Source organism: Gavia stellata, chromosome 24 (genome assembly GCF_030936135.1).
Source record: "Gavia stellata isolate bGavSte3 chromosome 24, bGavSte3.hap2, whole genome shotgun sequence".
Taxonomy (NCBI): Eukaryota; Metazoa; Chordata; class Aves; order Gaviiformes; family Gaviidae; genus Gavia; species Gavia stellata.
In genome coordinates this window covers 4,388,640-4,412,756 of record NC_082617.1, presented here as the reverse complement: position 1 = coordinate 4,412,756, position 24,117 = coordinate 4,388,640, and the positions used below count along the sequence as shown (strand labels likewise).

At 45.6% G+C, this 24,117-nt stretch overlaps 1 protein-coding gene across 1 annotated transcript in view; it reads right to left on the bottom strand.

Moving 5' to 3' along the window:
* The window catches only part of PAPPA (pappalysin 1), a 177,764-nt gene that overhangs the window by 87,417 nt on the left and 66,230 nt on the right, over positions 1 to 24,117 (bottom strand). Inside the window, exons 6-7 of the mRNA XM_059828870.1 lie at positions 21,947 to 22,068; positions 15,876 to 16,383 (exon numbers count right to left, since the gene is read on the bottom strand). Of these exons, the coding sequence (XP_059684853.1) occupies positions 15,876 to 16,383; positions 21,947 to 22,068 (630 nt within the window). The remainder of the gene's footprint in view (positions 1 to 15,875; positions 16,384 to 21,946; positions 22,069 to 24,117) is intronic.

The following is a 24,117-nucleotide window of genomic DNA, read 5'->3' as shown; positions in this document are numbered from 1 at the left end:
CACGCCAGTCCTCTACTTACTACGCTCATTTTGCCCCAATTACTGACAGTAGTATACATGTCTTTTTGTCACAGGAACTTGGTCAAAAAGCATGTATTAATGAATTGTGTACTACGAAGAGGTGTATCTACTACACAGAGCAACAAAGCCATTGAGGTAGGTATCAATGGACCGTTGTCACTGAAATCTTCAAGTTCGTGAAATAAGTATCTCCTTACAACATTCATTAAATTAACAAGCATGACTTAAACTCCAATATCACACGCTACATTTTACAACAAAGCTGTTGCTCAGGGATACTACGCCTGTAAAATAACTGTCGTTGAAAGAACTGCACGCGAACAGCACTGGGATTTGACTCTTTGTTACCACACTTGGAATGGGGAGTGAAACTCAGTGGAACGAAAACACAGCACAACTGGCTTTCTCATTGCTTCTTCACCCGATTCCTGGCGGCAATCGGCTGTAGCTCCATTAGCTAAATTTGAGGATTCAGGCAGCACAAACACTGTCTATAATAAACCTACAGACTGGGGAGACATCTACCCAGACATTGGTAAGAGCGTTTATTCAATCAAAGTGAAAAATTTCAAACTTCTGCCCTTGGGACCTGTTTAAAAGAACTGTTTTGGAAAAAAAAAAAAAAAGGAAATAACTGAAGTGGCCAAACACACACTGCTGTATAATACTGAGGGTTTCCTCTAGACTTCACTCCCAGATAAATCCACTTATTAAGACAGGAAGTTTCTGATATATACTGATGAAATCAAAGTAGAGGCAAGCTTTGACTATTAAAGAGCAGTTATTTTTCAAGTTCTTTCTTCAAAACCATTCGTAAAATATTTAAGATTAACAAGTACACTTGCAGAAATGTGGATTTTGTCACTGGGGATCTGCTAACCACAAAAAAGGTTCAATTCTTAGAAAAGACTGTTAACAAATGAACAGTTCAGGCAGCTATAACAGCTACAAAATAAATAAATCCATGCTGCTTTCCGACGCGCTGATATCACACACGCGACTGCAAAATAGTAGTTTTCAGATTCTGATTTTGCCTGTGATTTCCACCGATGCCCATAGGTGATGGGCAGGCATTCAGCTAACAGCAGAAAGTGTGCCGCTGCGAGCGTGTTTCTGTACGTGGGAGTGCTTTTGTGTGCTTGTGTGTACTTGTAAGCAAACGGAAAACAGGAAAAGTTCACATTTGTTTATGTACAGGGCGGGAAGTTGGCAGAACGTAATGGAAGAAGACATAGTGCTACATGAAGCACAGGAGAGAATATGGTGTTTATGAATTACTACGTGATGGGATGTGTATGTGGGTGAATAAGACAGAAAACTGGAAATGAAAGTTATTAGGTGGAGAGAACTCTGGCATATTTAACTGCATGGATTGGGAATGTAAAACTGCCTATGGGGAGAGGACCCTGTGGACGTCGGAGAAGAGGGACTGCTGGTTTTGTGGCAGGGAGCTTTGGTCTAACCCTGTCACCTGCTACACGCTGGCGAGGGCACATTTCCAACTGCAGCCTGCTGCTCAAAAATGGAAAGGTCTTGGAGAAGTGGTATGTCCTAACAGGCAGGTGGTCCTTAGAGTTTAGTGACAAGAAAAAAAAAAAGGCCATTTCTTCTCTAAAATAGAAGGTGAGCAAAATACCTGACTTCTTATACATACGTTTAGCTATTTGCACAGCCTGGCGTCCCTTACTTCTACACAACTGGGGTACAAAACAGCTATTAAGTAATTTATGCTCACAATACCCCATGAGCTATGAACGTAATACCCTTGTCTTAGGTTAAAATACAGAGAAAGGAAAGACAAACGCCTAGAGACGTATGGTCCCTGCAAAGCAATGTCAGGACTGGGAGCCGGCTCTCCAGTCCCACGCCGCAGCCGTGGGGCCAATCCTCCCCCCAGCTCCCCTTTCAGACCACCCAGTCGAGAGCGACCTGGAGCCTGACGGCCTTCTCCCCGCTGGGGACCGCAGGGAAGCCCCAGGCTGTCACACCCGGGGCAGCACAACAAACCAGCCCTGCCCAGAGGAGATCAGAAGCAGGAGCACGGGTGCTCCAGGGGTGCCCTCCAGCGTCACGCGACCAGAGCTGGAGATGCGCCTGGACTGGAGCACCAGAAAGCCACCTTTGAAACTCAAAACTCAAGTCATGGTGCTTTCAGCTCACCCTGGCCTGATGCAACCAGTGGTGAAAACCTGACTGAGCTGGATGTGGCACTTCACGTGTCCACAACTGCAACCTGAGATACTGATATCCTCCTGAACTGTTAAATATATCGTATCGGCAGCAAGTCGGAGTTTTAGCATTCCTTCACAGGACCTACGTTTCAGAAAAATATAGCTGCTAAAGGGATGATACGTGCAATACTTTGGGCCCGGGAGGGCGGAAGGCATGCAGGAACAAAGGGGGGGAAAAAAAACAACAAAAAAAGAATTTATTCTCTCCTATATAGTTATGGGGCACTGAGGTCGATATTACACACTGTATCTGGAGATGTCAGCAAAACAAGCTCTGCTCCAAGTGGTGAGAAAAGTGTGATTTTTGACCATTTATTTTCTCTCCCGCCTTCCCTTGGAGCTGACGGCACGCTAACAGCGGTATTATGCTCTTTCCACTCTGCTGTCAGGCAGGCTCGACGCACGCCGGCTTCGTACGATGCTACTTAAGGAAGTGAGACAGAAGAACATCTTTAACATTAAGGATGTGAACAAACACTCCTTTAAATTTATATCTATGGTCTTTTAATGACCTTTTCGAGAACTGAGTAAGCCGCATTGATCGCTGCAGCTTCCGCCCGTGGGGAGGCAGTCTTATTAAAAAGCAATGACTCAAGCCCTCTGCTTAGAGGGGGAATTAGGACGTGCCGTGTGAAATACCACGAGGGCAACTTTCCTGTCTGCTGTGGCGAGCGACAGATCCAGGGTCAGAAATATAAACCCCTCTAATTCTTTTCCTGTTTTTACTGGGGAGGCTGGGCTGTTGAGTTAATCGTGCTGTGTCCCCCAGGCAAGGGACCTCTGCTTTCAGTTTGGGTGTTCCTGTAAAACTTACAGGAAAAATTACACCTCTAGGAAGTAGTTTTCTACTCAGACCAAGGTGGGTTTAAAGGATCATTGAATTTACAGCAGCAACACGCATGGCCTCGAGTGCCAGCACACCTGCAAGGGCTGACAGTGCCCCAACCGCATCTGCTCCGTGCCCACTGAAGGGCTTCAGTGTCTGAGGACACAGCACCCACTCGAGACGCAGTGAAAGCACCGAGGGAAAGCAAACATCCCACGCCTCTCTCCCTACTACAATGGCGTATATGTTTTTCCTACTACAGATAACAGCAGGGAGGGTTTTTGTACAGCAAAGACTTGTTTCCAACAAAATTGAAAATATCCTTAAGGCTGACCCCAGCTTCTGCCCTATGAAAACATAAATGGCCAGAAAGCAATGAAAGCAGACAGCGTGCCTGTTATTTAAGGACAAGACGCCAAGGTCTTAGGCATCCCCAATTAAATGATGGCTGTCAGAGGCAGTGTCATGTGAAACAGGCAAATTCCGCACCTCAAGTGTCCTCATGAAGGACCCGTCTTTCTTTGACCTTAAATAGCCACCAAACTCTTGAGCCAAAAGACAACACTTCCTGGGCAGCTTTCCGCAGCGCGGAACGAGTCTGCCAGGAACGTCCCTGTTTCCGTCTAACACCGTCGCCTTTGCCCTTCTTCCCTAGCAAGGAAGCCTTGCCGAGCAAACCAGGAAATCTGCTGGCAGCAAACAGCAGCGACCCCACATCTTCACTTGTTGCAATGCTTTGGGTCAGCTGCTCAAGGTGGACTGAATACAACCACAGACGGAAGACCCAAAGGTCTACGCCATGTCCTGTCCCGCCCTTCGCAGCCTGGAGCTGTCCAGTCTATTGCCCACAGGCTGCTCACCCCCACCAAAACACCCAGCATCATTTACAGAGGTCCTGAAATACCCCAAATATCCACTAACTCAGTGAAGAAGCACTGCACCGCTCAGACAAGTTTAGAGCCTCCCAGACCCGGGCACTGAACTGGGGCTCAATGTTTCTAGATGGGAGGAGCTAACACCGCTCTCTTCATTGCTACTTAGAGAGTGGGTCATTAAACTGCGCTGAGTTTTACCTCTCGGCAATGCCACTGAGGTGTTTGCAGGCTCCCCCATGCTCAGGTGCTCCAAAAGCAATTGATGAAGAGTAATCCAGGGGATGAGGTCGCTTTAGGGCATCCTGAATAGATCTGCTCGCCAGCTCCCATCCTTTTTCCTGCATTGCCACTGACTGTACAAATACGACCATTTTCTTCTTTTATATCCTCTCTCGCACACGCTCCCCCTCGCCTTGCCTTTCCTTCTTTTAATAAAAATGGCATGAGAAGCACGGCAGAAGATAATGAAGAGAATTCCTGCCCGGCTCTGCAGTCAGGAGAGAGGAGGGGCGGGATGCTGTAAACAAAAGAAGGACGTCAAAAATCCCGAGCTCTTGCGACGGGCTGTTTTTTCAGCTGCGGTCCAATCTCTCGCTGTTTGGATAAGCCCAGCGACATGGCAGGTGCAAAGGCCTCAAAACAAGTCTCCTGCCTCTCTCCCAGACACCGAGCTGACTCAGAAGACATAAATGCCAAGGAAGCGGCCTCGGAGAGGCTTTACTCTCTACCCATGATAAGATAGGTCCCAACAGGGGCGATGGGTTTGCTCTGTGCCCTCTGGCTTTTTTGTGGTTTATTTATTTACAAGCAAATCAAAACAGGGTAGTTGAGGTACTCACTGAGCACTCATGGGCTGGATGAGAGAGTGGGGACTGGACAGTGGATTTCTGCTCCCAAATCCAGCTTAAATCTGAACTGGGTATTCCCAAGGAAGAACAACAGAGCTGCCAGTGACCTGAACAGACAATCTCAGCTGAATACTTCATGGGGTACGTTCTGTACCATGAGGCAGTTCTGCTCTCTGAAGCCCAGAGCCTCACCACTCAAAGCAGTGGCATCAAGACTATGCCCAAACTCAACTTTTTCTTCTGACTCTACCAGGACGGTATTTCTACTAACACCTAAACCAACCACCTTACCCACTTGTGCAATACCATGGAGATGCTATGTATTTGAGATTGAAGTCAAAGGTTGAGGGATCCAATCTATTAGGAAAAGGAAAACATCCTTTGCTCCATGAAATACTTCTACAAACCAGTCATCACCACCTCTCATAATTACCATAAAATCAAAACACGCAATTAGTGTGCAGCTCCTCTGCTCTGAAATCCAGGCCCTCTTCAGGACCTTAAACACCCTGAACGCTCTCTCCTGTCCTTCGTGCAAGAACCGTGCAATTTTAAAGTAGCAAACGTATAGATATATACGCAACTGATTAACTCCACCAGACTTTGATACAATCGTCCAAGTATTTGCCCTGGTACCAATTTAAAACACAGTAGCACATTTAATAAAAAACAAAGTTTGCAGCCAAGGCCTTAAAGATATTTCTTGTTTTTTCTCTAAAGAAAAAAAATTAAACGACAACAGGCAATTTTCTACCTTCATGTTTAAACGACAACAACAACAAATATTATGAGTTTTTAAGGTGGATGACATAAATGGAGGATCTAAATGAGATTGGGTTACAAATCCTGGGATAAAGTAAATCCCAGAGGCCCAGGGCCTCACATGGGTGTTTGCACTAGACAGGCAATTTCACGGCAGCACACAGGTTAAGTGTCGGAGCACCTGTTTGCTATTAGAAGCGGGGAAGGAGGGGGAAAATCTGTTGTGTTTGCTTCTTCAGCGCTGCGATCAGACCCTAGGCTGAGATGGAAGCGCTTCTCAACACGAAGCTCAGACGTGGCTGCCGCAGGAGGGAAGGCTGTTACGGTTTGACCAAGGAAGGAAAGATCTGGGACATGAAATGCGAAAAGCCTGATTTTCAAGCGGTGGAAGTCAGCACTTCTCTATTGATTGTGGGGGAACGGTGCCAGCATCCACCACCTGAGGATAGTGCTCCGGTGTACCAGCGCGGCAGGGAGAAAACAGTAACACAACCGGCAGGCAGGTTAGGACAGGTTAATTGCTTTAAAGGCCATCATCGTCACCAGCGAACCTTTGCCTGTTGCATCGTGCCTCTTGATGAGCACTGCCTGATTACTCACGCCATTAATGACATCCCGGTTGCGCCGCGGCTCCTCCGTGCAGGACCGCCAGCAGCAGCATCCGCATGGGCTCCAGCGCCGGTTGAGACCACGCTGCAGGAGAAGGGCCTGATGCATACCCTGCACGGGGTCTGGGACCCCAACAACCACCTCTCAACTTTTGGATGTCAATTGTTCATCGCCGGGGCTGGGAGCACATCGGCTGCCACCCTCAGCCCCCTGCCAGTTCATCAAGCTCAGCTCTCCCGGCGGGCAGAAGGCTCTTCCCAATTTAGGGTCATCAACTTGGCGCAATAACGTTCTTCAGCTTCTCTGAATCCCGACCCGACCTCTAGGATTTCCTTTCAACAGGCCTGGGCCAAGACCCGATTTTCAGGACTTAATACCCTCCCGTTTCCACGTAATCCCACCAAAATGGTAAACAGAGCCATGGGAGCAGACGCTCGCAGCGCCTGATCCAAAGGCTCCTGAAGCCAGTGGAAGTTATTATGTGCATTTTCAGTAGGGCTTACATTGGGCCCCAAGCAACCACAGATGTTTGCAGTTTTCTCTGGTTTCACATCTACCATCCCTCCTTGCTGAAACTCTGCTTTAGAGGGTAAGGGCACGGGGGCCATGGCACACCCGGCGCACTGCTCCCTGGGAGAAGGGAGGGAGCCTATACGTACACGAGGGTATGCGCAAGAGAGACGTATGTGCTGTCACACACGCCGCATAGCAGAGCCCAGAGAGATGGTTGAGGAGATGAGGTGACTACTCCAAAGGAACATTTAGTCATTTCCCTCCTAAGGGGCTCTGTGTTTTGCCTTAAGCCACTTCAGATTATGAGAAATCCTACTAGCTGGTCTCCAGTGGGATCTTTAATGGTTTAATAACTGAACATTACTGAACATATTTCCACTAGCCTTTTTCTAAAATCCCATCATGAGCTAATTTCCTCTATTGTCATTACATCTGCAACTGGTCTTACATTTTAAAAAAATCTGTACCACTGTGAATAAATGATCTGGTTTACTGCACTGAGCTCTCAGGGCCAGTATTTTTAGTAATGGCTGGTAATTTGGGGTGTCCAATTCCAGGCACCCTCTCTGGGGTACAGTTTGCAGAGAAGAATGAGCTTTATTTCCACCTTGCCGCTCCTATCACAAAAAACTCCAGGAAAATACTGGAATTGGGGCATCAGCATGGAGATGCCCAATGTCACCATACATTTGAGAGGATCCTGGCCAGAAAGACTATGATCAAGTTTGGGTGAAGCAATCCCATGACGGGTGCCTTGGCCCCACAGTGTGCTCAGTGCATTGCATGCCATGCAATGATACCACCTAAAAGGCTGCTGTCTTCTCTGTTGCTGTATCCAACAAGGTATTAAGGACAGCACAGGTATTCTAGCCTTACTGCAGGGTTGTTTTCAAATCCTTGCCTGTTTGAGCGTAGCTCCAAATTTAACAGAGACTTGGAACTTATTTCCTAGGAAAATATATTAAAATAAAATGCCCAGGAAATGATCAGGCCAATAGTTCAGTAAAAGTAGCTGAAAAAAGCTGTACTGGCTGACACTGCTGATAAAAAGGTAGGTAACACATTTCTGCTTCTTCTGCGGTATTTGAGGCTCGCTCCAAGTTTTACAAGAGAGTTATTTTAAAATTGTTGCATAACACATGTCTGTCCAATATTTCTTTCCTCAATCAAGCAAAGAAAATGCATTTGTTATTCCTGGGAGGTTTCTGGTGCTTCTTATCTTATTTAGAGCCCAAAATAAAGATGCACACAAGAAGGCAAACATCAGAGAGAAATTATTATCCATGAGATAATGCACAGCCTAATTTACCACGTATCTGAGACTGTTTCACCTGCAATAAATTGTTCTGCCCAGCAGGAAAGTCCTGTTTGACCTTCATTTTTTTCTCCTGCAGCTGAAAACTCTGCTACTACTTCTAGGTCGCGAGTTCAAATTCCACCCTGGCTGGGAGTGATTAAATATATCAATTTCTAATAGTATCTATTTGGTCAATAATAGGACAGCCATTAATGTTCACTTTTTCCGGGACACTTGCACATGGCTAAGTTGTAGTCTACGGGTCTGATCTCTCTACGGCCTTTGTGTATCGCCCAAGAGGTACATCGGAGACGTGAATCCAATGTAGCAGCAGTCTTTGGGGAGGCCCTGGAGCAGAGCTGGCGGAGTGATCCCAAAGCAAAGAGTCATTCCCCAAATGCGGCACTCCCTCTTTCCTGGCTCTTCCCATGCTCTCGAGTCATTTCTTTGAGAGAGGCAGCTGGGGGTCATTCAGAGCAATGCCACCCTTCAAAGATAGACCCAGGCTGAAAAATTCCTCCGGGCTGCCCTGCCTCAGGATCACAAACCCATAAAGATATAAACCCGCCCTTACTACCTTCTTCTTGCATCATGTGCGGCTGAGCCAGAACAGGAGCGACGGATTTTGTCAAGCGCCAGCTACAGTTACAGCATTACATAAGAAACCGCAACAGCAAAGAATCACAAATCTATCACTACAGCTGGCACCAAATGGCATCTTCGCACAGGCTTAGCAGAAAAGCTGCCTACTGAATGGGCACAGACCGTCAAATTGTTCTTTCTCTTCTCCAGGGCAGGGTTAAGGCAATTTGGCAGAGGGTGGTAAGGGAAAAAATTGCTCTATCTGTTCTGCGTGTGGGGTCGGGAAGCAGGTTTTACTCTTTCGCAAAGACAACCTGGCACCTTTAATGGAGAAAGCAAGAAAGAAGGAGAGCCATCAGAACGTGGCTTCCAGCTGTCAAGTCACATCAGGCAAGGGGAGATGTACAACCCCTGGTCGCAGCGGCACTGCTAGCCCCTAACGTGTCATTGTCAGCTCTTTGAAAGAAGGAACCTGGCGTATTTCTTCTGTAAAACACACGGCACGCTACTGGCAGCTATAAATAATAACAACCGCTACCTCAGTATTTAGCAGCACAACATATGTGAAGAGAAGACGCAGGAAGAGTAGATGGAAAAGAAGCAGTTTTCCTCTTCCCCGCTTCCGGAGCCCTCGGTGTAGAGCAGGGGCACGCGCTCCTGTCTGGCACAGGGAGCAGAACCAGTCATCCCTGCTGCCTCCCTGCCCAGTCCCAGCTCCCCGCTGCCACGCAAGCCAGAGGTGAGGCCACGCTCTTCGGGAAAGGGAAGAATTTCCCAGGGGGATGTTGGCAATGAAGATGCTGCTGGGTGGAGGACTCTCCTTCCTACCAGCACTTCACCTCTGTTAGGGTCAGATGAGCTTATGACCAGTTTCCTGCTGTTGGAAGGGAAGGTGTGGGACAGGCAATCGTCCCGTATTTTTCTGTTCTTTCATCATGGGAAATTTCCAGGTTCGTTAAGCAGAAACAGGGCAAATCAACACTGGCTGCACGAGGAAGGTGCTGACAACGCAGCCAAGGCTAGAGGGGGCCTCAGAGAGGCATGAAGGCAGACGATGCTTGCCAGCAGATCGCCAGCACCTCCGCTGAGCTCCGGGACTGCTATGCTGTCCTACACCAGCTGAAGATTAAACTTCACAACTTTGCCCAAAGTGACCACAGGCAGCTCCAATACACTCAAAGCTCTTCACTGACACGTGGAGGCTTTCGGTCAGCAACAGCACGGCCGCTGATCCAGCTGGGAAACCAGGGTCAGAGAGGAACAACTGAAACAATTGCTCCTTAACGCAAGGACTCTGGATGAAGAACTAGGCAAGAACTAGCAATATTACTACCGCACCTGAAACTGGAAATTATAGGGGTGAGAGAAACCTGGTGGGACACAAGGGAGTTTGCTTCTTGCAAAAGCTCAAAATAGCTTTGTCCATGCAGCACTGCAAACTAACGATAGGAAAGCTCTTAGGAATGAGCAAGAAAGCATGAATAAGAGTAAATCTGTTCATGTTGAAGCTTGGTAAAAGTGTTTTTACTGGAGATGAGCTGTAAGCTTTCATATGGATACAGATAGGGATCTGTAATATATTACTAGAGAGAAATATTATGGAGAACTGTGCAATTATGGGAAAGAAACCTCCTAGATGCAGACTAAAGAACAAATACTTTTAATAACGGCAGGTCTCTGGCACTGCTAGGCATGAGGGCAGGCATCGGATACTTAGGGACTCAACAAGAGACGACACTATTTTGCACTTATTTCTAGTAGCTATAATAGGTTGGATGAAAAGAGAAATTTGAAGGAAAATGGAAATTTGTCTTTCAGTTATCACTTTGAGATTAACTAACAGACATTTCCCGCAAATAAAGATCCGAACCCCAAAAGTCCAAGTATCTGCAGACAACACAGAATAGGTAAATGGGCTCAGTCAATGCAGAGAAGGATGGAGTTATAACGTAGAAATGACTAATTTACAGGACTGGATGTCTCAAAATGGTGCATATGTCGGTATAAGACAATATTATGCACATAGGCTCAAGAATTTCAGAATAAGCTGGGAGCTCTTTATTGCAAGTGAGAGGGGAAGAAGCAGTTGGTTGTATTTACTCAACTGCAAGACAACTATGAACCATCAGTGGGATGTATCCACAAAAAAAGCATACGAGGTCCTTGCACACATCAGGGCAAGGCATTTCCAGGGTAGCTGGGTAAGTATTCGTGCACAAGGACATCTGGAATACTATATTCAGTTCTAAAGCATATTGGGAATCCAGATGTGTAGCATGCCAGTATCGCACGGACAACCTAGCAGCTCTGGCAGATAAATCTGGGCATGTAAAGTGCTTTCTTAACATTTCAGTCCTATCTTAGATACTCCCCAGTATTTCCTGGCATATCAAGAGAGGTTTGGCATAGTAACTGTGGAGGAGGGGTGAGCAGAAGATGGTGATAATATGGGCTTCAGCTTTTGGTGTCGGGAGAACATCCACCCAGCGATCTGTATCTTGTTTGGGTGGAAATATGGTGTTAATTATCTTCATGACAGATGGATCTGGCAATTCATTTCAGCTGCTTTAGATCATACATTCCTCTGGCTGGTAGACCTTCAGAAAATAGAGAAATAGATCTTCAAGATGAAGGAAGGAATGCCATAATAAGGACAGATGTTGCCATGAAATTTTAGTGTTGCGTTCAGCAGGGACTTAGGTTTACATATCATCATTGTGATAGTCATATTTTTGCAGTCCTGTGTTCAGCTGGGCCTGTGTCACATAAATGCAGTCTTCCTATTGAGTTCAGGGGCTAAACGGCACACCGATAATTGGCTGTAATGAATCATTGCTCGTTATAGATACCCACTGCTGATTCTCCAGCCTCTCTGCTTGTTCATATTTGTAGGAATCTACCAAATATTTCATATACCTTCAGACTAAGAACTGTCTTCCATCTCCTTCAATTCATCATCTGGGGTTTCTGAGAAGGCGCTTACCATATGCCCTTCTGATTGGATACCAGTAACAAATGGCAAATGTATCAATAACACAAATTTTGAAACAATTGTTTTGGATACAGTACACGAAACGCTAAGGACCTATGAACAATGCCACAGCAGCCCTCCAACTACCTGCAACCTTGATGATGGTAATTTCTCAGTCATACTGCAATCACCCCAAGAAGCCCGAGTGAGATCTGCACTCCACCGTCTTAGGTGCCGAGTTAAAACACAGTAAATGCCATGGAGTTTTCAAGCTTAGCACTGAATGGAACTCCTGATTCTAACAAAATATTTTAAAATATTTTAAAATATTGTACTTACTTCAACAACAACTGTACACAGATGACGACCAGTCCCCTCCAACTATTATCGAGCAACAGAAAAGGCTTAGCCATAGAACATAGGTGTAAAATAGCCAAAACTGAGAAGAAAAACATATTCCCTATATGGGAAAATGCAAGTTTCTCTCTGAGTCTCTCTTCTTTCTTTCTTTTTCAAGTATGAATGCAGCATCTCTAGGTGTCACTTAGGTACTAAAGCTCTAGTCAGTGCAGGAATGGCTCAGATGAATATATCACAGGACAGCATACTCACTTCTCAGTGATGCTCAACTCTGCAAAACCAAAACTCGTACCAGGGCTTTGTGCTGAGATTCTTTCTAAGGTTACTTCAGTCAACGCCTCTGTCCTGAAAATAGCCTACAGGTTAACACCACGAAGATGATCCGATCCATCACTGTCCACCACATTTTGAGGTTTCCTACAAAGGCTGTGGCAGAAAAGTTGGGAAAATTTCCAATTCCTAGAAACTTTTCCTGTTATTCTGACAACTTTCCAAAACTAACCCCGGTGTCTCTCGGGTTGGCCTGCCAGAGGGGAGAGCATAGACCTTGCCAGCACACCCGGCTGCTCACTGCTCGCAAATTTGGCTACTGAGAGTGCGATGGGGAACACGGGCTGCTCACCCTAGACTGTCCCAGTGGGACTGACACCTAACTGTACCTGCGACATCCTCAGGAGAGCATCTCGTTGTGAGTGCTCACTTCTCACTGAGCTCTTAATAAATCAGTGGTTGCTACAAACGAATGCAAGAGCAATGATTACTTTCCAACTGCAACGATGTGAGTGTAAAAGTGTAAGGGCAAAATGAGGGCAAAGCAATTGCCACGTTTGCCATTGTGACTATCTTGCACATTATTTCTAGAGAACAGCCAGAATGAAACCCTCTACGTATAAGCACAACCCGAACTTTGGATTAAATTGTGAGCTGAGACTTTGAGACTTGCAGATGAGGCTCCTTCCTTATCACTCACTGCGGTGTGAAGACTCAGCAGTTCTGTGCTGCACCTGGCCTGACCTCTTTTTTTTCCCCGACTGATTTATTTAGCTTTCTGCTCTCTTCCTAAGCTCTGACTCTCAGTTTGTATCACAGATACCAGCAATCCTGGCTGATCATACTCAGTGGAATTGAGTGTATCTTGCCTGGTTTCTGTAAGGTCCAAGGATAAGGTCCTGTCCCTTAGAAATGATTGTTAGTCTCAGCTTGAGCCAAGAGCTGAGATTAAAATTCAGCTTGAGAACAGAAGGTCTGGCATTATTTTGCATTTTTTAATAAAAGGTTTCCACCGTTCTAGTTATTTACTCTCCTCTGTGGAGCACCCAGTGCTGACTAGGCAAGGGCTATCCATTAAAGGCTGTCTGTCCTCTCAGCTTAAAGAGAAGTTCCCTCTCTTTGACGGGAAGAAGGTAGGAGAAATTAATTTTTCTTTCAGCATCGCCACACCTGGGGAAAGGATCTTGCTCACAGATAACAGTGCAAGCAAATATTTTCTTTGGGAGAAAAAGAGAAAGTGAAGATCAAGGTCAAAGGAGGCAAGAGTAAAGATACGCGACTGCCTTCAAAATAACCTTCCATAGAACATGTGGGGGTGTCATTTTATTTAATATGGAAAACATGCAAAAGCGTGAAGGAGGGGTGACTGGCTTGGGGCTTACAGAGATAAAGGGGGTGCGAAGTCTGGCTGCACAGATATGCTGAATTCCAGCCGTACAGAATGAGACAAACAGGCAGATGCAAACAGGTCGAGAGAGATTGCATTTACCTCCACATATATATACACGTAGGAGCATAGCCCAACACCTCTGCCCCTGACTTCCTTGAAGCATCTCCTCTCCTTCTTGCTTACGGAGCATAAGGACTGTGGCTACTCTTTGCACAAGGTGCCAACGGAAAATTCATCTTGCCTGAGCCTCTACCACATAACCACGACCCCACGCAGAGTTTCAGCGAGTTTGCTGTGTCTCAAGGTATGGCCCAGCAGCAGCCTGGACGTACAGCATCAGCCTACGAATCCGCATGACGCCCCATCACCAGAGGACACGGCTCAGTGCTGTGCACATAGGTGTATTAGGATAAAAACTCCCCCCGCTTCTCAAGATTTCAAACACATGCTGAGGTCTTGAACCAAAACCACCTACAACTGCTTAAGAATCTGCATCATTGACTCCTCACCCAGTGACTAAAAACTTTATTTTAGTTTTCCCAGCATCTCAGTGAAGCTCACAGGCGGGATTTTCCCCGTACTCCCTGGAAAGCACAGGCAACCCGAGGCCAGCTAGACTAGAGGGTTTGCTTAGGTTGGCTGTGCCAGCCTCCAGGAGCATCCGTTTCTGTCTACTGACCACAGGTAGAGCCCAGAAAGACTAATGTACATTTTATGTCTGATTTTTAGCTGGCTATGTAACTAGGCGAGAGGTACAGACAGGTACAGTAATGGTACCTCCTGTGATTTATTCAGTGACAGACAGGAAAATTGTCATTAATCCCTGGCTACTGATTTAATTATTACAGCACCCTTGCACTACAGCTGGCTATAAGCTAGAAGTCACCTACAAAATCATAATAAAAGACAAGGGAATGGAGCTCAGAATACAGGTTATGTTTTGGGCTTTTTTTTTTTTTTTTTTTTTTCACATTTTGTTATGAACTCAAAACTGGACCTGTTTCTGTGGGAATTTGTGCTAAGGTATGCAAATATTTCAAACCAAACCAGTCCCATTTTCCAATGAGAGTGGGCCAGGTTTCAGGCAAAGATGCTTTCACAGCAAAACCATGGGAAAATTCACCATTTTCCATGTTCCCAATATGCCAATATTCACCTCATGTTAAGTGCCAGCAATTGTTGGAACACGGCTACAACCCAAGAAAGCACTGAAGCACACGCTTAGCTTTCAGCACATGAGTAGCCTCAGTGATGTCCTGGGTTTTGTTTTTATATTCACTATTGTTAGTTACCTTGAATTTTTCAATCCGTATTCTGGAGCTGTATAATTGGGCCATGAAAGGGATGGTAGCACATGATTACCGAATTGTTAATTAATCGTTTTTATTATATTTAAATATGCTTTAGCAGACCATAATGATGTATGCTTCCTTGATATTAGCTGTACTAATCAGATCATCTTTTCTAAATTAGAGAGCAGTTTTCTCAGCAGGTTTCCTTTTATCTCGTGTTCATTTTTCAAAAGAGCTTCATGTTGTTCCCACAGATGAGTGAATCATTTCCAGGGAATCATGCTACGCAAAAGATGTTTTTCTTGCTGCTGTAGAATGCCTATGGGGTAGATCATGGATGTCCTTGAAATCGTTAAATGTTCTGAAGTTGGACTTTCCTCAACAATCATGCATTCCTTGACTAGATGAGCATAACTGCATCTGGGACGAAACTCAGCTCCTACAACAAACTAGTGCATGTGGCATGTTTCCTATGTTAGAACAATGCCACTCCCGCACAATTTGTTTTAGTGACACATGAAAGAGGAAGATGAAAGTGGCTGAAATACATTTATATACCTGAACATGCAAGCGTATTTTTTGCATCCTTACTTTAGCAGTTAATTGGTGCTGCAGCACTGAAAGCCATTCTGTCTCCTTCTCCATCAACATATTACTTTCAAAAGATTTCTGAGAAATGATGACCATGCTACTCCAGAGGTCCTCATTTAGGTTATCTTAAACATTTAACTTATCACAGCTCAGGTAGTTTGCATTATCCTTTCTGGTTAAGGAAAGCCTGAACTTCACCTCTCTGCACAACTAGCCCAGAAATTTCTCAAAAACTATCCGTGAAATCCCAGGCTATTTCACCTGAGTGTGACGCTCTTGGTTCCAGAGAGAAACTATGAAAATATCCTCTCTTGGTAACACTTGGTATGTCTATCCCGTTCAAAATCCTAACAATCAGTTGTGACGCTGGACATTAAGAACAGGTTATTGTTTTCCTCTGAACAAGTCTATTCAGCTCTCTGGAAAGAAGTACTTACGTGTCGACGAATCTCCTGCTGAGGTTTGAGATGACAACTGAAGATCCAGACTGGAAAGGAGGGTCCCGAACCACTTTGTACTGGATGGGTTTGCAGTCTGCGCACAGCGTGCTGTGGGGGACGGAGCTCAGCATGGCAGCATCAATTTCCAGGTGCTCATCCAGAGTGTAGATCTGGATCCCATACACCTCCTCGCCCACTTGTCCCGCATCCAGCTTTATGGTCAATGGGATGTCGCAGAAGACGTTCTGGGGCCCAAGAGAAATGTTCTTCCCGCTGATGGTAAGCAACTTGATGTCATTCACTGCTCCGCTGGAGTCCCAGTCTGGGGAAACAAATGTCACCCAGACTGTGAGGGACTCCGGAGTCAGGGGATAACGAAACTCCAGCTGCAGGTAGCAGCCCTGAGGCTCGGGGCAGGCGGGGGGCACCGTGTGTTGGTTGACTGCTGAGTTGGGACTCCACGTTCTGACACTGGATTTACAAGGCTGCTCAACATCAGGGTGCCCTGGAAAGAAAGAAGGAGGTAAAGACAGGGCACAAAAGAAGTTAGAGAACGTGGGCTGTCATTGGCATCAGTCTCAAAAGACAAACTGGTAGCAGGAGAGCGTATCTGTCCGGGAAGCTATTTACTTGAGCAGAACAGGCGTGGCCAGCATGGAGAGAAGGACTATAACGTCAACGTCTCCTGACTGGCTGAGAGACGCAAACCCAGTTTAAGTGCCCAGCTGGACTGGACACCACACAACACAGACTGCGCCAGTGAGTCTGGTCCTATATTTGCTATTTCTAGTGCCTCCCCCTGTGCCAAACAATGATATTTTGTACCCCTTCCACTTGGTACCTTACCTGATAAACAGAGTCACTTTGCCTTCAGTTCACCTCTGTGCTCCTACTTACTCCCTTGCTTGCCACTCTAAAATATAACCTTTTTCTCTTGTCTTTAACAAAGAAAAGAGCTTTTGTTGATTCCAAGAAGCTGTTGCACTGTGCTGTTGAGGGGCGCCTCCTATGCCATTTACAGGCTAATCTAGCACGTTGTGTAAGACCCCTTTTTCTGGAGGCACATGGAGCACAGGTCTGAGCTGGCTCTTTGCGCTCGCCGTGATGAAACAACAGGCATTTGTACTTTTACATTTCTCACCGTTGGCTACGTTCAACTACATGGGAGGTATTACTAAAAACTAATGAAAGCCACAATGCTTGCTGGGTTCCCAAATACTATGGTAACATTACAATTTGGCACAGAGTCATGGACTGCAAGATCCATAGAGGTCAGATGGGTGGAACAGTTGGTAACAGAATCCAGTGAGAGCTATAAATTCCCTCTTCCTTCCCAAATAATCACACGAAAAGGGAGCAAGCAGGACAGGGGGAAGACGAAGTACAAGAAAGAAGAAAGGGAAAAGTAAAGATAAAGAAAGGTAACAAGAGGAGAGAAATGGAGAAGGCAGAGAAAAAAAAGAGAGAGCACAGCTGTTTGCAACCGAGGAAGAAAGCAAGATAAAGCCCTGGGCAAACAGGAACGAACAGGACATCACTACTAATTTAAAGAGAAAAGGGGAATGTGTGAAGGTTATTCTTATTGTCTGTGATCCAATGAAGTGTTAGAAAAGTGCCTTTTTCATCAAGGATAAACAGCGCAGGGAATTCTCCTGTTCATACCAAATGGGCCCAGATGCAGAATAGATTTCCTGGTATCTCAGGCAGCCCTCCCCGCGATCCCACGCAGTTGTCCTGCAGATGCGCAACCTTCAAGGCTTCTCCCTCACCCGCACATACCCCATAGCCCTCCTCTCCTCCTCGCCTGCCACAGAGCAGCGGGAATGCCACTAACCTCAGCATCTGGAGAGACCACAGCAGCGATATATTTTGAAGAAAGCCAGAGTTCCATTTAACACGCTCAAGTTTTTTCCCCCTGGCAAGCTTGCAAGTACTGTGTATAATCACTTTGAGTAGCGAATACCCCATTCGACTCACGTTATCGCTGCCGTCCGCATGTGCTTGGCTGGGCCCACCGATGACTTTCTCGCAGACTCCCAGCAAGCTCCTGACTGCAGCCCTAAGAAGGTGCTTTTTAACCCTAGTATTTCAGAGGGCTTTGGAAAGATTTGTGAATCTTATCGCTGCCATCTCACAGATAGGAAAATGGAGTTGATTAATGGCTCACAGCCTTGTATGTGTTCAAATGTGGCCTCCACTTGGGTTCTTGAAAATTCACCTCTGCCAATTCAAGGCCTCTGTAAGACTTAAATAGTGAATGAACCTACATGTTTTGGTAGATCAGGATGTGATCCCATGCGATAGATGAATTGAACTAAGCCTCCAGGGAGTTTAATGCAGATCATTACCCCAAAATGGGAGCTTGATTGTAGTCATCCATAGACTAAAAACCTCAATGAAGTTGAGATAAAGAGACCCTTTCTTAGATATCTTCAGGCACTTAGACCTGGGTAAGAAACATTCATTTAATTGTGGAAGAGGATGGAAACCTTATTCCATGTAACTCTAGATTTCTAGAGATGGGTAAATACTATGAAAATTACAAATATTTGTATATAAAAAGAAATGGTGTAGTAGTTATTCTGCCCCTGTGCACTCAGATTCTGAAAATCCTTTGGCTTATGAGATCGTCAGCAAGATCGGTCATAGAACAACATCTGATACAGGATCACGTCTTGCCTAACACAAACAAAATGTGAATGTAAGGTTTGTGAGAAGTCAAATCCCATCTCCTTGTTTGAGAGCAAGGATGGTAGGCTGGGAGGAAGGCTTCCCCCAAAACGTCGGCCACAGCCACAGCCTGGTGTTTCAACACAAGCCTTCATCATGCAGTTAAGTGAAGCGGCTGGGATGAATGCCCCTCCATTGCATCGGCACATTCACAGAGACTTGACATGCTTGTACGGGGAAGCCAGCTGGGATCGGCAGCCTCTTGGGAAACAGCCGCTGTCACAACTACAACTACAACTCACCTGCCACATTTCTTACTTGGTCAAGACAAAGGGACCATCTATTTGGGCCGTAACGTCCAACTGAGACAACTCCACTTGCAAATACAGAATTAATCACTCTCAAGTGAAATGTTGGCCACTGGGAAAGGCAGGGCAGTAGAGCAGCCTAAGGCAGCAAAAATGTTTATTATATTCTCACACTTCTCTTAGTCAAGAGTGAGCCAGGCAGTAGGAATTGACTGGTATATGCATATATTGCACAGTAACCAAAGGTACTTGCTTGGGTTTGAGCCAAAATTACCTTTCATGTATAAAACCCCCCTTTGACTGAGCTGTGGAGGTGCTGTAAGGTTTGTTTATCTAGCTGGTGTTGCTGGTGAGAATCCAGGTAGGTTAGAGCTTTCCTGCCCTATGGTGAAGCTAAAGAGTAAATCAGAAGTGCCTGATCTCCAGTGCCTTCCCACAACCGCTGCCGAGGAGCAAACAGCTTCTCATGCCAAGGGCACAACTGGTTGAGAAAGAACCACAAAATATCTCAGTCCGGGGGGTTGTTGGGCACTAGGAAGAACGCAGTGCCCACGGTAGAGTTTCACAAGAGGCACAGCTCACACGTAGTCCAGCCCACAGCTGGTGTCAGCTACCTGGAGTAACTGTGCAACATAACAATGCTACGAGACCTCAGGAAAATGTAATCAGACCTACCAGGTTCAGAGCTGCTTCAGAGACACGCGAGAAATGTGGTTTTCTGGTAAGAAGCTGGATGAGTACTACGAAACATTTTCCATGAGTGTCGTCTCAAATTTTAAAATGAGTTCATTTTGGCCATGCTTATGCCTCTTTTGTATTCACTTTCCATGAACATTCAAGCAGTGGAGATTTACACACATGAACGCTTGCTGAAAGTGAATTTAAAGCTGCATGCTTGAGTACTCACAGATAGACAATTAAAGAAGCCAGACAATGATCTAACTGCGCTATTTGTAACTCAGACCAAGTGCAAATAGGCAGAGATCCTGAATGTCAGGGAGTGTGGTAGTGATGACAGAAAATTACAGAGCAACAAATACCATACACTTGGTATATTTTCTACCCTAAAGTGGAGACAAACTTATTAATGTAGTAAGAGGATAGGATTCCCAAATTTTCTTTCCAGAGCAATGGCACAACAGCAATTGAATGAGACAGATAAGGATCAGACTGCACCCTTCATAGTTAAGAACGTGCAGGCACACACTGTAAGAAGAGGAAATTAAATGCAAAATGCAGCTGAGTAATAAATCTTAGAGCAGCTTAGTTTCTCTAGGAATGATGCCGCTGGCAAGACGTGTGAGATCTAGAAGTTTTCAAATCAGAGCTCGTTGGAGAAATTTTGACGGAACTGCGTATCTTAATGGAATATGCAGTTCTTTCAAAATCAAAACACTTTGCAAAATTGGGTTTATTTGGCCAAAATTTTATTCTGGAAGAGAAAATGGGAAGAAAGTTCTAACAATATTGGAACATTGTGTTTTGACATTTTTGGAAGAAATCATTTAACTTTTGCACTTTGAAAAACTCTTCATTTTGATATTAAAAGTTGCTTTTGCCCTAGATTATGTACTAAAAGGGGATATTTTTAAATGTTATAATTTAACCGAAGTTCATGAAAGAGGAATTATGTGACCTAAACAAAACATTTTGGCCAGCCTCAAACACTTTTTTTTTTTAAATTTTCCTTCATGGAGAATTTCAAAAGTTTCAGGTTTTGTTCCAAACGAAACCAGGTTTCAAAGTCTTGTAATTCTTGGCTAAGTGGAAATTCCACCTTCCACCCTGCACTACTACTGCAAGCAATCCAGACTTCGCTAATCCTGTTTACTTGATAATCCAGTCACACTCGTAGCTGGTCTGCGGCTTCCCAGGTCGAAGCTCTTGAAGAACATCCACCCAGGGGCAGGTGTGCTCTGCGCTGTGCCCAGCAGCCTTGGCCCTTGGATGTCCAAACTGGGGGGGTGAGTTGGAGTGAACCCCAACCTCTGTTGGCCCCCCGCCCTGGGAGCTGGGTGTGCAGGGCAGAGGACACTTGCCCACGCATCTTGTCCCATCACGCAGCGGGGACGCAGCTTGCTGCACACGCTGACCTTGGGACTAGGGAGGGTTCCTGGGTGCCAGCACTGCATATATCTCCATTATTAGCTTACAAATAATCTTCCTTGTAGAATAACTCCCACGTACTCTAGCTGCAGGACAGAGAAGCCCTTAATGTAAGGAGGTATATGTATAATGAGTTTGCAAAATCCAGGGATTGGCCTGTGAGTTCAATGAGCCCACCTGTGTGTTTACAGTGAAGTCTGGGCCCAGAGTGTGCTGCTCCCGAAGGAATAGCTCATGATGGACAGACTGAAATAATATTCTGCTCTTTCCAACCCATATCTTGTCATTAGTGACCTCTGCCTGGTATAATCTTAAATACGCTCTACCACATCCACCTACCTACATAATGGAAGGTACCTATGGAGGAAAGTTAATGATGAAGATCTAACGGCATTGCATGACCAGCTCTGCAGACCATTCTCCCTCCAACATGCTCAAAGAGAAGCAGTAAGAATGACTTGCAAAACACCCTGAACTAGACTGGGTTTGACGTAGTCACCTGCGTTCATGCTGCAGAGTACTTGCCCAAAGGGCAATCTCCACTCCTTTCAGCGTGTCTGCTGGTGCAGCCTGCTATTATTCAATGCAAGGGCAGCAGAAATCAGGCCCAAATAAATAACATGCAGTTCTTCGCTTTCGGAGTTGGAGTAGAAGGAGTGAACAGCTCCCCTGAGGAATTCATCTGGCAGATGTGAATGGTCAGCATTTCTTGGCACTCCGCTGCCTTCTGAAACTCAGGTTCAGCTCCCAGAACTCATTTAATTCATGGGCAGGGTCAGGACACGGGGGCCAAAACACAGGTATGTCAGCCAGTGGCATTACTTCGGGGCACAGCGTATTCACCTGTCCTCTAGTTTTGTTCATGCTACGTGCAGATATAACCGGTCACTCTCTCCCAGATTTTCCCACTTTCTTTGTGGCTCTCCCTTTGATTTGGCTCGACTTCTCCCCAGCCAGGTCTTTGTCCCCAGCCCTGTGACTCACCTTCTGCTTCCCGCGGGCTCCAGTGCCCTGAGGGATCGCAGGGCATCGGGGAAGAGGCGCTGAAGGCGTATTGCACCAGGACTCTTCCTTCCGCACACAGATCACATGCTGATCCCACTTCTCTAGGAGGCCAGGAAAACAGGAAAACACACCAACTTAGTAACAGATGAATGAGCTGCTTATTCAACTATATTAAAAGCAATAAGACTTAGAATTCAGTTCCACTTAACCCTCTTTTCTCACAGCACTGACAAGAGTATTTTCTGACGCTGACCTTCTGTAGGTTTGGGCTAACGGCCTGCGTAGACGGCATCTGTGAGTTTGCCATCCAACACAAAACGACAGCAACCTATGAAATCACGCTCAGCTATATCTTCCCCCCCCCGCCAACCCCGCACTACAACTGGATCAAGCCCTGACAAAAGAAAATATGTGTTGCTTAGTGGTTAGAGCAGAGAAACTGGCCTCAGGAGATTTCAGATCTATTTCTGCTCCCACCATGGATTTACTGCTTGAACTGGTAGCATCTTCAGGATTGTGAAGGCCTTGGGCTTACTGGTGATCAGAGGAGAGGGTAAAGTCCCAGGCTCTGAGAACATCAGACAGAGCTGCTCTGTGAAGCACGGCTTTGATAAGTATGCAAGGACCCACTTTTGGAGGTGTATCACAGCCTAGATCATGACAAGCCTGGAAAAGGGATGAGTTATGAATATACAGACAAGAACATGCCCGTAATCCCTTTTGCAGGAGAAACCGGATTCAATACCTGGCAGCTTTGGCACCAGTGGACGGCTCTTTCTGAACTGGAACATTTTATGGCTCCACGCCATCAGATGACATGACATGGCATTAAGAAAGGCACTTCACTGCCCAACGCCAACATTGCTTCACCTACACAATACATCTAATACCAGCTACTGTCAATAAAGCACTATCAGCAGAAGTGGTTGAACAGGAAAACCCAGTTAAACACTGATTCACAAATATTTTTGCTAATATATTCACAAGATCAGGGTTTAAGCTGACGTAGACTGGTGTAACTCTAATGTCTTCCATAACATTAGGCTGATTTATATCAGCTGAGGACGCAACTCACACAGTTCAGCCCTACGTTCCTTGGGGTCATGAAATCTGGAACTGTGTATGACCCAGAATGTGTAGTTATTCATCCCAGTAAGCTGCTTGTTATTCAGAATTCATCGTTCTGCTTTAAGGAATGCTGCCCACTCAAGATGAAAGGAAAAAATTACTGATCTTAATAATTAAATGCACCTAGGAAAGGACAGAAATTTCAGGCAAACACTTTGTGCGTAACACATAGTGTACTCTCTAAGCTACCCAAGTAAGTATGGATTGAGTCATCAATTATTATAATCAGCCATGCAAATTTTAACCATCTCCCATTGCGCGATCTATTTCAGCACTACTTCGCGAAGGCCACTGTGATCCTCAGGCAAAAGTTATTCTGGATCCTTAGCAAGGACACCGGGACTGTAAATTTACTCTCCCAGCCCTCCCAGGCTGTGTGATCTCCTTTCCCTTTGGTGGTAGGGATGACACATGCTCAGCTGCTCCACAGCTTAGCATCTCCTATTTGTTGACAAGGATCTATTTGAAAGTCAACTTTCTGTCGGCTTAATTAGGCGGAAGCAGGGATTGTCAACAGGGGGGACTTGGAATTAAATCGGTGGTAGAACTCGTATCCATTTCAATATGGCCCACAGCCACCCCTACACAAAAAGATGGTGAATGATTGAACTCACAGACAGTGCAGAAAGGGATGCACCTGCTGAAAACATTTTAAGAATAAAATGTGGCAATGGGGTAGACCAGAGAAGAGGGAGGCAAAGGTGCCGTCCTCTTCCTCGCGTGATCTGTAACGCTGGTAATGGACAAATGTGGGCATGTTCCGCATAACTGCTCTCTCTGTCTCACTTCACCCACCTGCACTATTGGTATGACACTGCCTCCCTATTTCGTTTCTCAGCTGTCTTTTTATCAGTAGTTTAAGAGTCTAACTCAGCTTGCCTAAATAATATATGCAAAAAAATTCAAGAATCCAGAATAAAAGGTACTGAGAAATCAAAATGTAGAATTATTACTGTGCAGTTGTTTTTCAGACACATCCACCAACAGTCAGGATAGAAGTCCCTGCAATAATAATCTTTCAG